This window comes from Panthera leo, chromosome C1 (genome assembly GCF_018350215.1).
Source record: "Panthera leo isolate Ple1 chromosome C1, P.leo_Ple1_pat1.1, whole genome shotgun sequence".
Lineage (NCBI taxonomy): Eukaryota > Metazoa > Chordata > Mammalia > Carnivora > Felidae > Panthera > Panthera leo.
In genome coordinates this window covers 157,623,681-157,641,222 of record NC_056686.1, presented here as the reverse complement: position 1 = coordinate 157,641,222, position 17,542 = coordinate 157,623,681, and the positions used below count along the sequence as shown (strand labels likewise).

Here is a 17,542-nt window from a genome sequence, read left to right as displayed (position 1 = left end):
ATGAAAACTGAGTAGGAATAAGTCATGCAAATAGGAAATGGAGAAGTATTTTAAGGAGAGGAAATAACATGGGTGAAGGGCCAGAAGTTAGTTAGAGTATGGTGTATTTGGGTAACTACAAGTAGTCAAGATGACTATAGTAAGAGGGCAAAGAGGGCAATGTTAAAGATGAGATTGGAAAGAGGCAAGGGCCAGGTCATGGTGTGCCTTGTAGGCCAAAATTTGTAATGACTTTCCACTTTGAACAAAGACCATATTTTAACACACCCAAAAAAAGGAAATTGGAGGATATCAAGAGGCAAGACTCTTTTGAATGCCCTATTAATTGTATTACCAAGTGCTATTCAGGTATTACCTGGTGGTGGTTTAAAATATGTACACACATTCTTTGATACTCCTCTCTTCAGAGGATGGAGTCTAATTCCTTCCTCACTCGAGTGCAGGCTATACAGAGTAACTCATTTCCATTGAAGAGAATGAGTAGAAATGATGATGTGTGACATTCTGAGAGAGATTAGCATATAAAGGCATTGTGGCTTCCTCCTTCCTATCTTGGATCACTCATTCCTGAGGATGCCATGATGTAAGGACACTCAAGCAGCTCTATGGAGAGGTCTATGTAGCAAGGAGCTGAGGCCTCATGTCAAGAGATATGTAAAAATGGGTTCTCCAGCCTGAGTCAAGCCTTTAAATGACTATTGCTCCAACTAACATCTTGACTGCAACCTCTGGAGAACTACCTAGCTAAGCCACTCCCAGATTCCTGAATCTCAGAAATGGTATGAGATAGTAAACATTTATTGTTTTAGTCCACTAAGTTTGGGGGTAATTACTTAGTAATGGTTAACCAAAACACACTGTACAGCTGCTGCCCTGTGCCTGAAAGTGAGATTTTTCACACATTTTTAGAGCAATCTCTAGGCTGTAAACCTAGTCATTCTATTCCATTTTTGGGCTTTGAGCAGTGTAAGAATCTGCCTGTGGCTCACAGCCCAGTGGGCATAATGAGGATGGGGCAAATGAGGGACTCTAGTGACACCAAAATCCCCAGATGGAGGGATTTTGACCAAGAACCTTAAACATAATTATTGAAAAGAAATTTAACAGTATCTGTAGATACTGCATATAATTCTATTTCCTTCTAGGTAAGCCTTTCTCTAGGAAGGGGCCTGTAGAACTTGCTTAAGAACAACTCAGTTCCTATTAATCTCATCAACTTCCCAGAAGAAGGGAAAATCATTACAGGATAGTTTGCTTGACTTTCCCCTGGATAAGATCATCTAGGGAAAAAGCAAAAAGAAAGGAGGGCTTAAGTGATCACATCCTACTGATTAAAATTCCTATGGATTAAAACACACCCTAAATCTAAGAACTTACAAATTTATAACTCCAGTCCAGACCACTCCTTTGGGTCCCAGCTTCACATACAACTGCCTTTTAAGACATCCTCCATTTTGATGTCTCATAGATATCTCAAATTTAAAATGTCTAGCAGGAAAGTATTTATTCACCACCCCCACAGTGGACATTCTAGTGACACCCTTATCTAACCCTCAGTTGTCCAAATGAGAAACCTAGAAATACACCTTGATTCTTCATGTTCCTTTATTTCCCACATCAAATCTATCAGCAATTCATGTTGAAATTTTTCTCCAAAATGAATCTTAAAGTTACTGCTGTCATCTTAGTCCTCATGTCCCATGAATTATTGTGTCAACCTCTTAACTGGCCTACTATTCTCTCTTCCTAACCCCTTCTTTCATCATCCAGAGAGATTTTATTAAAAATTGATCATTTTGTGGCAGCTGGGGCTCAGTTGGTTAAGTGTCCAACTCTTGATTTTAACTCAGGTCATGATCTCACAGTTTGTGTGTTTGAGTCCCACATCTGGCTCTGTGCTGGCAGCATGGAGCCTGCTTGGGATTCTTTCTTCTTCTCTCTTGGCTCCCCGACCCTCTCAAAATAAATAAATAAACTTTTAAAAAAATGATCATATTGTTCTCCTACCTAAAACTTTTCAATAGCTTTCCATTCATTTAAAATAAAATGGAGGGATGCCTCAGTGGCTCAGTAGGTTAAGCATCAGACTTCAGCTCAGGTCATGATCTCACAGGTGGTGAGCTCCTGCTTTCGGGTAAGCTCAAGTCCCCCTTTTGGGTGAGCTCTAGCTCCACTCCGGGATCCACACTCTCCATCCCTTCCTGCATCTGGTGGGATTCTCTCTCTCCCCTCTCTCTGCGCCTCGTTCACTCATGCTCTCTCTCAAAAATATAAACAAACAAATAAAATGGAAACTTGACCATCTCCTGCTAAGCCTCGTGTGATGTAGCTGCATCTTCTAAACCTCCTTTCCTACCACTCCGTCCCCTTAGTTACTGTGTTTCTGTCATACTGATCTTCCAGGCCTTGAGCACCTGTCAAACTTTTGCTTGCCTCAGGGCCTTCCCACATATTTTTCCTTCTGTATGGAATTTTGTTCCACCATTCTTCACCTGTAGACTTCTCACCAGCTCAAAGAATCTTCTTTGCTTCTAAGAATTCTAACGAACTAAACAATAAAACATTTTTGAAAATTAATATTTTTAGGGCAATCGTAAACCTGGTTTAGCTGTAGACAACAATGACTTTTTTCTTAGCTCCTCCTCAGGAAAATGATTGTGGCTCCAAAGCTGCTTACTCTGTACAGATGAATCAACTGGGAATCTCCTGTCCTCCATTGGCTTAATAATACCAAAGTGAACTTACCATCTTATTTAACTGTGTAGTCCTCCGCGGCACGGGGAACAGAATTTTCCCTTCTGAAGATGAGTGATAAGATTCCAAGAAAATATTCTTTTGGATCAGGTGCATTTGAAAGGTTTACTCCTCAATATTTTTGTCTAAGTGTATTATTGATCTTCCCTGTGCCTACCTTTCAGGAAGAAAAAAAAAAAAAATAGAGACAGCAGATAAAGAATGGTGGTAGAGTAGCCTGCACACTTGATTGACTGACAAGAATGCATGAGCAAGTAGACTAGACATCTTAGGCTGAACAGCCTTGTCAGTATGCAGAGGATTAATTGCCAGATGGGGGCACTCAGAGTCTGCAATAAAGTACTGATTGTGGTAGGTCTGGGAAGGTGGGTTAAAGAGGTAGAGCTAGAGCTAAATCTCACAGATCACAGCCTCGCAGTAAGGAAGCTGTTCCAGGATCTCTGCAGAACTCACACATAAGCCCTGTGTGGCTTACCACTCAGAAGGCACTATAGCTAGTGGATGTGGACTAGAGAAAGAATGGTCAGCAAAGTGGCTAGTTGGGTAAGGAAACCCATTTCCTGAGAGGCTAGACCCATAGGTTAGGTACCATTGTCTAGTGCTGACTAGTGAGAAACACTAGGGATTAAGGACTTTTCTGTAACATAATGTCACTATTCCACTATAGTGTCATTCAATTAACTGGTTCTTTCTAAAGGAACATTTGAATCTATGTAGGACTTAATTTTGGTCAGCAATGAAACAGATTTCAGAGAAAGGAAAATATTGGCAATCTTAGCAAGATTGGATTTGGCTTTCATCACTGCTCTTTATATATTCCCTTCTTGTCCTCAAAGAAATTCACTAGTTTCCCCACAGCTTCACATCATCCCAGGGTAGAATCTCACTCATGTATTCAAAATATAACCTATTTTTCTGCTTTGCTGTCAATTATAGTTATTCTTTTGCTTTAGAATAAAGGAACATGAAGAAGAAGAAGAAAGAAGGAGAAAACATGAAGAAAAGGATGCAGAGGAAATAAGGCGACAGAATTCATTACATGAAATAGAAATGAGGAAAAAACTAGAAAAGAGAAAAGAAGAGATAAATGAAAGCAGAAGGCTGTTTTTTGTAAGTTGAAAATCTATATCTCTTCAAAAAAATGTATAATGTCCAATGCCTAACTTTTAACGTATTTTTTATAAATAATAGGGTTGAAAACAAGTTGCTATTGAATTGGGTTTTTAAGTATATTTTTGGGGCGGCTACATTTGCTATGAAATTATGTGGATGTGCTCTCATGAATGAACAAGAAAGAGAAAAGAGAATGAGACTTTCTTTCAAGTGAATGCATTTTCTCATCCTCAAAATGAGAGTTGTGAGGAATGAGTGGAGCGGTATGTGTCTGGTGTCTGCGGCACTGCTAAGAATTAGTGCTTGATAAATGTAATAGTTATTTTGTTCCTATTGCAACTCACTTTATTTTGTAATTTTTTACATTCTTTTCTTTAAAATTAGTTTTTATTCTTACTACATTCACAGAATTAAAACATCAAACACTACCAAAAGGCTTAAAAGAAGAGTAGCCGTTCTTTGCTTTACCCCTTCTGCTTCTTGTTAATAACCACTTCCAGGTTCTTTTAGCTGTTTGTTCTGATATGAAATTATATTCCAAATAATCTGTATATTTTAGTAATGGAATACTACTCAGTAATCAAAAAGAAAGAAATCTTGCCATTTGCAAAAGCATGGATGTAACTGGAGGGTATTATGCTAAGCAAAATAAGTCAGTTGGGGAAAGACAAATATCATGATTTCAGTCACATGTGGAATTTGAGAAACGTAACAGATGATCTTTGGGGAAGGGAAGGAAAAATAAGATAAAAACAGAGAGGGAGGCAAACCATAAGAGACTCTTAAATACAGAGAACAAACTGAGGGTTGATGGGGGTGGGGGATGAGGGGGGTGGGAGAGGTGGATGATGGGCATTAAGGAGGGCACTTGTTGGGATGAGCACTGGGTGTCCTATATAAGTGATGAATCCCTGGGTTCTACCCCTGAAGCCAAGACTACACTGTATTTTAACCAACATGAGAATAAAAAATAATAATCTGTGTATTTTAAAAATATATACCAAGTTCTTTTTTTTTTTTTTTTTAATGTTGATTTATTATTGAGAGACAGAGAGAGACAGGGAAGGGGCAGAGAGAGAGGGAGACACAGAGTCCGAAGCAGGCTCCAGGCTCTGAGCCATCAGCACAGAGCCTGATGCGGGGCTTGAACCCACGAACCATGAGATCACGACCTGAGCCAAAGTCGGACGACTAACCGACTGAGCCACCCAGGCGCCCCCCCCTCTTTTTTTAAAATATATATCAACTTCTAAAGATATAGATCTTGGGGTGCCTGTGTGGCTCAGTCGGTTGAGTGTCTGACTTCGGCTCGGGTCATGGTCTCCCGGTTCATGAGTTCAAGCCCTGCGTCGGGCTCTGTGCTGACAGCTCAGAGCCTGGAGCCTGCTTCGGATTCTTTGTCTCCTTCTCTCTCTGCCCCTTCCCCGCTCATGCTCTGTCTCTCTCTGTCTCTCAAAAATGAATAATGGCTAAAAAAAAAATTAAAGAAAAAGATATAGATCCTGATTTATCAATTTTAGACATTTTCTGTCTCTCTGCCCTGGTAGTTAAGGACTGAGTTCTTTTCTAACACTGTTCTCTTCCCATTCTCTCCTTCCTCTAAAATAATTGTGTTACGGGGCGCCTGGGTGGCTCAGTCGGTTAAGCGGCCGACTTTGGCTCAGGTCACGATCTCATGGTCTGTGAGTTCGAGCCCCGTGTCGGGCTCTGTGCTGACAGCTCAGAGCCTGGAGCCTGTTTCGGATTCTGTGTCTCCCTCTCTCTGACCCTCCCCCGTTCATGCTCTGTCTCTCTGTCTCAAAAATAAATAAACATTAAAAAAAAAATTTAAAAAAAATAATAATTGTGTTACAATTAATAGCTAAATCATTATCATTATTATATAAATATTGTTCTCTGAAGAGCCAAACAGTATATACTATGATTATATTTCTTTGCTTGCATAAATGTTTTTCTGTGATTAAAATAATTGTGTATTTATTTGCTTTGATGGCCATACACCATGTTTTTTCCCACATGTTCCATAAGTTCCGTCAAATGTATATTGATGTTAGTTTTCAAATATTCATCTAAATAATATCAAATTATCTACATTATTGTTTTTTTTTTTTTTTTTTAGAGCTCCCCCATCCAGAGTTCTCCATCCTTCTCCTTCTGGGCTGCTTGCCCTCTAGGCCTCCTGCCCAGAAGTCATTCTGGCACTTCCTTGGGTTACTTTCTTGGGCTGAGGCTCCCATATCCTGAATCACATGCTTTCCTCTTTCTTGGTTTACTTCTCCATCTTGCTGAAATATATCTTCAAGTAACCTCCTAACAAAGGGTATACAGGTCAATTTAAAAAATTCTTATCTGAAAAGGTTATCATTTAAAATCACATTTGCTTTATAGTTTGACTAGATATAGAATTCTGGTTCAGAATTCAGAATTTTATATTCATAGTTTCATAATCATCTGGCTTCCAGTATTGCTATTGAGAAGTATGATGTCATTTAGAGTCTTCAGCCTATTTATGTGATCCGTTGTGTTTTACTTTTTTCTCTCTCTCTTTCTGAAAGATTTCTGGGTCTTTATGTCTGCAGCTCTAAAATTTCACAGTAACATACTTTGGTACAGTTCTTTTTCACTAGTTTCACAGTGATCGAGTCTGGCAGGGGAATTAGGAATACAGGCAAATAGACAGTGGATGGGGAAGGAAGAACACTTTACACTTGTATCTTGGGGTTTGTTTTGTTTTTTTGTTTGTTATTTTAGAGAGAGTACGAGTGGGGGAGAGGGTCAGAGGGAGGGAGAGAGAGAGAGAGAGAGAGAGAGAGAGAGAGAGAGAGAGAGAGAATCTTAAGCCAGCTCCTCGCTCAGCACGGAGGTCCACATGGGGCTTGATTCCACGACCCTGGATCATGACCTGAGCCGAAATCAAGAGTTGGTCACTCAACCGACTGAGTCACCCAGGTGCCCCTGCATTGTGTATCTTTTAAATATTTTTATTTTGTGTACCATATGATTGTATTAACTATTTAAACATTAAATGAAAATTGTATATATTTAATGTATTTTTTCTGATTATAAAATTATTTTTAATTACATATTTTAAGGAAATATTTGAAAGGAAATACAGAAAAGCATTAAGATGAAAAGTAACCTATATAATCTCATACCACAGAGATAACTATTAACATTTGATTCATTTCTTCCAGTTATATATACGTTACAAACTTACATCTGTATATGTGTATAAAACTGAAATTGCTATGTAGTATTTTATATTCTCCTTTCCCCCCACTTGCCCATTATATTGTTTGTATCTTCCCATGTCATTGAGAGTGTAATTTACTTACCCATTTCTTCATTATTAAAGATTGAGATTGTTTACAATTTTTCACTCTTATAAGTAACTTTGAGATAAAGCACATGGTACATAAAACTTAATGCACATCTCTGATTATTTCTTTGGGATAAGTTCCTGAGAGAGAAATAACTGAGTCAGAAACTGTGGCCATTTGACAAGTTTTTGTTAGATATTCATATGTTGAAACATATTTCTGTGATAGGATAATACATATTTTTTTCCCTCAAGGAACATGTGAATGATAAAAATATCATCAAGGCTGTGGAACGGCAGCAGCAAGAGGAGGAGGATGAAAAGATCAGAAAATTTATCAAAGCAAAAAAGCGTCTTATGCAAATAGGGAAAGAAAAAGAAGCTGAAACACACAGGTAAGCTTTTAAAAATAACTTATGTAATTAAGTAGTATCTGAAATTATTATAAATCAGAAGTTGGAATATGAGAGTAATTTTTAAGAATAAGTCTTACTATTTTATATATGACTAGGGCATTCAGTGACATGATGATATCAATTGCAGCATGTGAGTTAGGGTTCCCTTGGAATATCAAGGAAATCAATCTGGTAGATGGTTGGAAATAGTGGAAATCTCTGCTGTGGGAGAGGGATTTGAGCTGGAGATGGCTTTGTGAGCCACTGATATAGAAGTGGTAGTTAGAACTGTGGATACAGATGAGCTTACTTATGGTGAGTAGGTAAAAAATGAAGGTCCCTAGAGAAGTCCATATTTAAGGGTCAAATGGAGAAAGAAGATAATGTGGAGACCAAAGAATAGTTTTCAGAGATTGGAAGAAAACCAGAGAAACAAGAAAGGAAAGTTTCAATAAGAAGACAGCAGTCATTGGTGTTAGATCAATAGAGGGATTAAATGAGATTTTAAAAATGAAATGTTCATCAGATAGGGAGACCACTGCTCACCTTAGAAGTTTGAGATGAGGTGAGGGAGAGCAGGAGGCCAGTTGCAGTACATCCTGTTTCTGTCTAGATCTACTTTTCCCTTGTGCAAACTGTTCTGATGGCTTTACATCACATGTATTTATTAAGGCCCATGAGGCTCTCCTAATTCCCAGCTGCCTCAGCCTCATCACTCAGACTTCATCTCATACTGTCCTCTCCTTTGTTGCCTCTTAATCACTCACACTGAACTCCTGTACCCTCTCTAAGGAATGCTCACCTTAGATCATTATTCTGGTCATTATTCTGATCATTATTCAGATCATTATTCTGAAATATAGGGCCTTCATATAAGGCCTTCTTATTGAGGCCTTCCATGACTACCTAAGTTAAAATTACAGCTCCACTCTCCACATTGCTTACCTGTTTAGGTAACCTGTTTAGGTTGCTTTCTTTTTCCTCATTGTGTAATATGGCACTATTTTAACTACTTACTTGGTTTACTCTCCGTCTACCCCAGCTATAATGAAAGTTCTATGAGAGCAGAGATTTTTAAGGTTTTTTTTACTATTATGTCCCCAGCACCTGGAATAGAGTCTGGAGTATAGTAGGCAATCAATAAAAGTGTTTAGAATATTGTTTTTGAAAGCCTAGATGAAGTGTCACTTTTTCCACGAAACCTTTTTTTCTCATCTGCCTATATCACTTTCTAGCTCTCTCATGGCACGTATCACCCTTTGCCTTGTATAGTTATTTGCATAAATGTCTTTTCTCCACTTTAGATTATAATTTCCTTGGGATATGCACTGTGTTCTTTCTTACCATTTCTCCCACATTTCTTTGCAAACTCACGCAATTATTTAGTAAATCTGTCATATCTAAATTTAAAAGTATTTTTCACCCAATCTTATATGAAAATACCCCTATTCCTTTAACAAATACCTAGTTATTGTTGAATGTGTCAGGCACCATGCTTGGCTCTGAATTAGAAGACTTACCTCGTCTCTGACCTCAGGAATCTCCTAGTATGAAAGGAGAGTTGTTTATCTTCATATGAATAGATGAAGTCAATAAGGTGCTATGAATAAATTGTAAACAGGATATAGTAATAGGATGGATTTCTTCAAGAGTTTGATAATTCTTACTAGTTATTTTTGAGATTTCATTTAAAGAAATGTTGGGGTGCCTGGGTGGCTCGGTCGGTTGGGTGTCCAACTTAGGCTCAGGTCATGATCTCACAGTCCATGAGTTCGAGCCCCGCGTCGGGCTCTGTGCTATCAGTTCAGAGCCTGGATACTGCTTCAGATTCTGTATCTCCCTCTCTCCCTGCCCCTCCTCCACTCACACTCTGTCTTTCTCTATCAAAAAATGAATAAACGTTAAAAATTAAAAAAAAAAAAAAAAGAAATGCCTTTGATTTATTTTATAACCTAAGCCTCCAGTGTTCAAGTAAGAAGGGTGTCTGATACTTTTGAAAAAATTTTCATTGTGAGAATTTTAACACTTTATTTCCTGGACACACACACACATGCACACACACAAGATATTACATACATTCCTTCCTTTGGATTTTTAAAATATCTTTTCTAAAATACTTTTATTCTTAAAAAAATAATAAAATAAACTTTATTCTAAAAATAAAGTATTAAAATTAGTTTCCACTTAAGATAATTAGTACATATAAAGAGCAATGGGGCTCCATTTAGTCTTGTAAAAGACTATAAAATATATGATTTCTAATAAAATTATATTGGCTTCAAAACAAATCTATTCATGAAGATTTAACAAGTACTGGTTATTTTGTTATAGGCTAATGGAAGAAAGGAGAGAAAGAATAAATAACTTCCTGAGTGAACTAATGAAAAAGAAACTTGACAATGAAGATTTGATTATTGCTAGAGATACTGCAGAAGCTGAGGCTGAACGGGAAAAAAGAGAAAGAGAAAAATATGAAAAAAACAAGGCAGAATTAAAAGCAATTGAAGAATATAGAGCTGTTGTGGTAAGCAATTAAATTATAACAAATGAAAATAAAAAACAACAACAAATGTAAGCCCTTTCCATTGTAGTTTCCACTCCCTCTGCCTCTCTGACAAAAAAAAACTAGCAAAGATTTGGAAAACAATGTATGAATTACCTGCCTATATTCTTGAAATCAAACTATGTTTACTTGCTAGCAGAATATCACAATAATCAATTACAAATAAGATATTGATAGATACAAAGATAGATGCTTCTGTTTCAGAACCATCTGAAATGCAAAAATTGTTATTCACTTAATATACATTTGAATGTTTTTAAGACAAACCAAGTAAAAATCACTCTATTGCATTTCTGTATTTGATCTTTCAGATAATCCTTATCTCCTACAAAATTGACTGTCATAACATTTCATTTGGATAGTTTATAGACATTGTAGCAATTAATTTTTTACCTACAAATATTCCTTTACCTTGAGAAGCTCTTGCCATCTGTTTCTGTATTTTATTTTTTTAAACCACCAATGTTATTCAAGTTTTCGGTGTTTCCTGTTATTGGAGAAATAGAGGAAAACTGACCTTGTGGGAACCAGTCCAGGTGCATGTAAATTTTCCACTCTTGCGTTGCTCCTGGCTGGCTTTCTGCTTGGAGCTTTCTAACTCTGTGCTTTATTAGAGAGAACTGGTTGATAAAAACTTTTTTTTCCCCTTTACCTTTTAACATCTAGATGAAAAATAAAGAGGAAGAAGAAAGGCAGAGAAAACTAGAGGCTAAAAAACAATTGCTGGCTATCATGAAAGCAGATCAGATTTTCCAGGAGCATGAAAAGGAGAAAAAACGCAAAGCTGATAAGGAACATCAAAAAGTTCGAGATGCTCATATTCAGCAAATGGTAATTATTCTTAAATGTTTATACTTATCTTAGCAGTAAATATGTAATGTAGAGTTCATGCTAGTTTTCTGTTTCCCAGGTGGTTTATTTTATCAAATAAGATCAGGTGATCATTATGATTATGACACAATAAAATATATAAAAAATGTGAAGAGTTAGTTTCTGTTTTTATCTGTACTGAAGTTCCCATACTAAGTTTATGTCTTTTGCACAAATATTTTTCTTCAGTGTCTATTGTGCTTTAGTAAATATTAAAGAAAATGCAAATGCATATGGCAGGTCATAATGCTTATCTTCTTTTAGTTTTTCCCCTCTTTATAACTGTAACCCAGAGATTATGTTGACTGAGATCTCATAGATTTCAGAGTTGGGGTGAATAGGGGTACCAGAGATTTTAGAATATGTGTAGAGGACCTGGCATCCAATCATTTATGACTTAACTGTTTTCCAAAATGGCTATACCATTTTGCATTCCTACCAGCAACATATGCAAGGATAAGTTGTTCCACATCCTCATCAACACTTAGTATCATTATCCTTTAATTTTAACTACTTATAGTGTAGTGATATCTCATGGTTTTGTTTTGCATTTCCCTAGTGACTAAGATTTTGAAGGTCTTTATACATCCTTCATAGCCATTTGTGTGCCTTCTTTTGTGAAGTGTCTATTAAAATCTTTTGTGTGTTATTCAATTGGGTTTTCTTTTTTTGTTTTTCTTTAAAGTTTACTTATTTTTGAGAGAGAGTGAGAGCCCAAGCAAGGGAGGGGCAGAGAGAGGGAGAGGGAATCCTAAGCAGACCCAGCACTGTCAGTACAGAGCCTGATGTGGGGCTCAAACTCACAAACTGAGATCATGACCCGAGTCAAAACCAAGAGTCAGACGTTTAACCGACTGAGCCACCCGGTGCCCCTGGATTGTTTGTTTTCGTATCATTGGGTTTTAACATTTTTTAAATATGGTAGAATATACATAAAATTTGCTATTTTATCCATTTTTCAGTGTATAGTTCAGGGCCATCAAGTGCATTTACTATCATCGTTATCCATCTCCATAACTTTTTCATCATTCTGTGCTGAAACTCTATACCATTAAACAGTAACTTTTCATTCCCCCTTCCTCCCAGTCCCTGGTAACCACTATTCTACTTTCTGTCTCTATGAGTTTGAATATTCCAGGTACCTCATATTAGTGGAATCATGCAATATTTGCCCTTTTGTATCTGTATTATTTTACTTAGCATAATGCCCTCAAGATTCATCCATGGATAATATTCCATTGTATGTACATTTTCTTTATACATATATCCATCAGTGGACATTTGGGTTGTATCCATCTTTTGGCTATTGTGTATAATGCTTCTGTGGTATACAAATACCTGTTGAGTCCTGCTTTTAATTATTTTGTCTATATACACAGAAATAGAATTCCTGGATCATATGATAATTCTAGGTTTAACTTTTTAAAGAACCACCATTCTGTTTTCTTAAAGCTGAACCATTTAACAATTCCCACCATCAATATTCAAGGGTTCTAATTTCTCCAATTCTCAACATTTGTTGTGTTCTGGGTTTGTTGGTTTTGTTGTTGTTTATAATAGCCATTGAAATAGGTTTGAAGTGGTATTTCACTTGTGGTTCTCATTTGCATTTCCCTAATGATTAGTGATGTTGAGCATCTTTTCATGTTTATTGGCCAGTTCTATTCAGCATAGATGGGTTAGCAATAAACCATTTCAGTTTATGTATTTATGGAAATAACTTTGTTTTCATTTCATTGGGTATAAAATTACTGGATATCATTTTTCCCCAGCCCTTTGAATATATGATTCCAATGTCTTCTGGCCTTCATTGTTTATAATTAGAAATCTACCATTAATCATATTGTTGGTCCCCTAAATGTGATATATCATTTTTCTCTTGCTGGTTTCAAAATTTTCTCTTTATTTTTGGCTTTCAGCAGATTGACAGTTTGATAGTCAACCAATAATGTGGGTGGAGTTCAGTTCAGTTACGTTAAGCCAGTAATGCTGTTACTCCTGCTATATAAGTTGTGTATGGGTTGAGGATGTTATTTCTAAGAACAGCAAATTCACAGTTTCCCCTGGCTTTTAATCTTTGCTAAGCTCACTGGGGTCTCCTGTGTGAATGTGTAGTTTACCAATTAGTCAAGGATGTTCATAGAGTTTATTATTTCAGTCCTTCTCTACCCATCTCACTTCCAGAAACTCATCCTTAAATTTCTAGCTGCTTTGCTACTCAACCCAAATGAAATCTGCCATCATTGTCCAGCAAACCTGCAAGTTTTCACCACCTGAGCTGAAGAGATAGCAATGGCCCCCAGACAAGAATGCCACAAACTTGCAATTTTTACCTGATTTAGTAGCAGTTTTTCATGAAAACACATTTGTCAAGTAGTTGCCTATACATTGTCACTTAACAGTGCTCGGAAATGGGGATTTTAATAATTTTTAATAATAAGTTTGTTTTTTGTGGAGGCGAAATGGCTAACTTCCTCATGTAGCCATTGCCAGAAGTAGGATCTGCCCAATTATTTTGAAGCAAATCCCAGATATCATTTCATCAACATATATTTCAGTATGTATCTCTAAAACTCAGGGACTCTATAAATTTACACAATCATAATTTCATTATCATGTCTAACTCAATTAATATTCAGTGTTTAAATTTCCTTCAAATTGTCTCATATTTTTTAGTTTGTTGGTTTTGTTTAATTTTTTTTTAAGTATGCTCCACACCCCACGTGAGGTTTAAATTCACAACCCTGAAATCAAGAGTCGCATGCTCTACCAACTGAGCCAGCCAGGCGCCCCTTAGTTTGTTGTTTTAATCAGGATCAAATAAGGTCTGTATATTCTATGTGGTTGATATGTCTTTTAAATCTCTTTTATCGAACACTCCTCCTCCACCCCTATCCTCTCTTTTTTGTCTTAAGTTCTGCCTTTTTGTCTTTATTGTGTTTGTCTTGCAATTTATTAGTTGGGGGGTTTTACTAGTTGACAGAGTTTCTTGTCTTTTGGAATTACTACAGTCTGGATTTTTATGGTTGAATCCCAGTGATGTAGTTTATTATGTTCCCTGCATTTCAGATACAATTTAGTTTGGGTCAGATTCAGGTTCAAATCTTTTGGTGAAAATTCTTAGGTGGTGTTAATTCCATCAGAAGGCACTTAATGACTGTTGTCATTTTCTGTGACATGAACAGCCTTTGATGATCATTGCTTGATCTCTTAGTTCATGAGGTGGCAAGACACTGATATTCTCTCATTTCTTCTTACTCATATGCTCAAGTCATCAAAGAACTTTTCAGGATCAACAATTTGGCATCCCTCAGGTACATTTTTTAAAGACAGGATAAATGCTTGATAATTTCCCTTTATTTTCCAGTATTCAAAATAATTAGTTCTCTAGCATCCTCTAAATATGCTTATTACTTTAGCCCCATCTGTTATAATTTTTAGGATTGTAAAACAATATTTTTGAAGTTTCTTTATAAATCTATTTATGCTTAATGCATATCAAAATTGAGGCATCAATCTTATGATCCATTATGGCAATCCTTCACTTCCATTGTCACTTCCTTTCTGTACTTCCTTAATGTCTTTATACAAATTGCTGCCAAACGAACATATCCTAATTTCCCTGCAAGTTCCCAAATTATAGCATTTTACCTTTTATGAGAGTGTTTTTGTGCTTTTTTTCTTAATCTTTTTGAACATCATTTTCTACCTTTTCAAACTTTTGATATTGTATATTGTATCACCAATTCAACAAATAGCACATAAAGCCTTTTTTTTTAAACATAGAAGACTTAATTTTGAATTGTAGGACTAATAAAAATTTGGTATTTCATATTGTTATGGTTGCTCTATTTCCTTATAAATTTCAATTTATGAAACTGAGGGTTGATGGGGGGTGGGAGGGAGGGCAGGGTGGGTGATGGGTATTGAGGAGGGCACCTTTTGGGATGAGCACTGGGTGTTGTATGGAAACCAATTTGACAGTAAATTTCATATATTAAAAAAATAAAAAAATAAAAAAAAATTTCAATTTATGGTGGATATCACATTTGGGCTACTATTTTATACTGAAGTGTTGGTTACTGATTTAGAAAAATATTTTCATGAACATTAAATATATTTATAAGTAGACAAAAATCACAAAACGTTTGACAAACTCAGCATTTCTTAAAATGCTAGGACAAAAAGTTTTCAGACTTCATTAAAATATAAACAGTGAGGGGCGCCTGGGTGGCTCAGTCGGTTAAGCGTCCGACTTCAGCTCAGGTCACGATCTCGCGGTACATGGGTTCGAGCCCGGCGTCGGGCTCTGGGCTGATGGCTCAGAGCCTGGAGCCTGCTTCTGATTCTGTGTCTTCCTCTCTCTCTGCCCCTCCCCCGTTCATGCTCTGTCTCTCTCTGTCTCAAAAATAAATAAATGTTAAAAAAAATTTTTTTTAAATATAAACAGTGAAAAGAACAATGCTTTTGCAAATATAAGAGTTGAAAGAAAAAAAATTGAGATGTTGATAAATTTGACTTCTGGTAAATTGCTGAGAGCACTTACTCCACCCAGTTCCAGATCAATCAACCTACATTGATAAATGCCACTCATTCCAGCTTCAAATTCCTGGGAAAAGAAAATGTAATTGTTTTAATTTAGTTCAGATATTCACTGCTGATTTAATCTTATGTGGCTGGATTACATGGTATATCGGACTGATTTAGGACAGTGGGTTTGAGGGAGTTCCTTCAGAATAGTGGATGGGGGGGGGGGTGAGGGAGGAGGAGTGGCTGGCTGGCTCTGTTGGAAGAACATGTGACTCGATCTCAGGGTTGTAAGTTTGAGCCCTATGTTGCGTGTAGAGATTATTAAAAAAAAAAAAAATAGTTGATAAGTCACCGACAGTGATTGGTACGTCTTCTACACCTGCCAAAGTACATTTTCTAAACGGTAGAAACAGCATTCTAACCTCAGTTGATTTTTACCTAAAGCTCATGCTTTTAACTATTTTGCTATATTATTTGCTTAAAGATATGGTATTGCATAAGGCTATTTTCACTGAGTCACTACTTTGAGCATACTACTGTGAGAAGCATGGGAGTTTCTGAAATAAATTATAGAGTATATACCAGTGCCCCCTGAACACAGGTTTGTACTGTGGGGGTCCACTTATACATGGATTTTTTTCAGTAAATACATGATTTTTTTTTTTTGAGATTTGCTACCATTTGAAAAAACTTGCAGATGAACCACATAGAAATTTTTTTAAAAATTAAGAAAAAGGAAAAAAAAATTAAAAAATAAAAAATAAATAAAAATTAAGAAAAAAGTATTAAGAATGCAGCATTGAATACATATATGCATATGACATGTTGACTTTATATTATCAGTTAGGCTTCTGATCAACAGTAAGTTATTAGTAAAATTTTGGGGGAGTCAAATTTATACATGAATTCTTCACTGTGCCAGGAGTTGGTGTCCCTAACCCCCATGTTGTTCAAAGTCAGGTGTAGTTGTGAAGTCAGAACTTGTCATGTATCAATGAATTTAGAAAAAAGTATATATACAACTTCAAATGCTATATTTAGAAAATTGCACCAATATGAAATTGCATTTTCTTTCTTTATAGGCCAAAAATAAATTTAATGCAAAACAAGAAAAACAAGCCGAATTAGAGTATTGCAGACTTACTGAAGCTCTTATGGCTGAAAAGGAGAAGGAATTTCAGGATTATGCCAGAGAAGTAATTGAACTTGAGTCTGAATCAACAAATAAATATATTTATCCTCTTGTAAAAGCTGTACAGGAAGGACATGGAGGTGGCCATGGACCTGTTTTTGTGGACAGAGGTGGAATAAGACCCAGTTATCAGGCAAATGACGTCATTGGAGTCCAGCTCCCTTTTTGTAACTCTCCGGGACCAAAATATAATTTTCAAAAGTCTAAGGGAAGGCTAGGTTTTACATGGTAGAAAAAGGTTTATTTTTGATTGAGAATATTAAGGTGTAACTAATATTATGAGCTACAAATAAATGAATTTTATGCTTATGATTTGTTAATAAAGCTGCTCATCTAAGTGCAATTATGTCTAATTGATTAACTACCAAAGTTTAATCCAAATCCCTTTGATAATACACATAACAACATGTGTAATTTTAGCCTTTAAAAAATATGTACTCAGTGGCATTAAGTATATTCATAATATTGTGTAATCATTACCATTATCTAGTTCCAGGACAATTATTTCATTGCTCCAACTGCAAAATCTATCCATAAGCAGTCACTTCCCATTCCCTCTCCTTCTCCCTAGCTTCTGACAACCACTGATCTGGTTGGTCTCTATGGATTTGCCTATTTTGGGGTATTTTATATAAATGGAATCACATTGTGGCCTTTTGTGTCCAGCCTATTTCATTTAGCTATTTTCAGGTTTTGTCCATGTTGTACCATTATCAGTACTTTGTTCCTTTTTTATAATTGAATATTCCATTGGAAGTATTTTTCTCTTCAGAAATTTATGTATTTATGCTTCAGTACATAATTTT

The 17,542-nt window shown here is 36.3% G+C and overlaps 1 protein-coding gene across 1 annotated transcript in view; it reads left to right on the top strand.

Annotated features, from left to right (window-relative positions):
* The window catches only part of CCDC173 (coiled-coil domain containing 173), a 30,980-nt gene extending 13,901 nt beyond the window's left edge, over nt 1-17,079 (top strand). Inside the window, exons 5-9 of the mRNA XM_042949054.1 lie at nt 3,708-3,864; nt 7,442-7,581; nt 9,913-10,105; nt 10,811-10,975; nt 16,627-17,079. Of these exons, the coding sequence (XP_042804988.1) occupies nt 3,708-3,864; nt 7,442-7,581; nt 9,913-10,105; nt 10,811-10,975; nt 16,627-16,968 (997 nt within the window). The 3' untranslated portion in view covers nt 16,969-17,079. The remainder of the gene's footprint in view (nt 1-3,707; nt 3,865-7,441; nt 7,582-9,912; nt 10,106-10,810; nt 10,976-16,626) is intronic.
* The last annotated feature ends 463 nt before the right edge of the window (nt 17,080-17,542 follow it).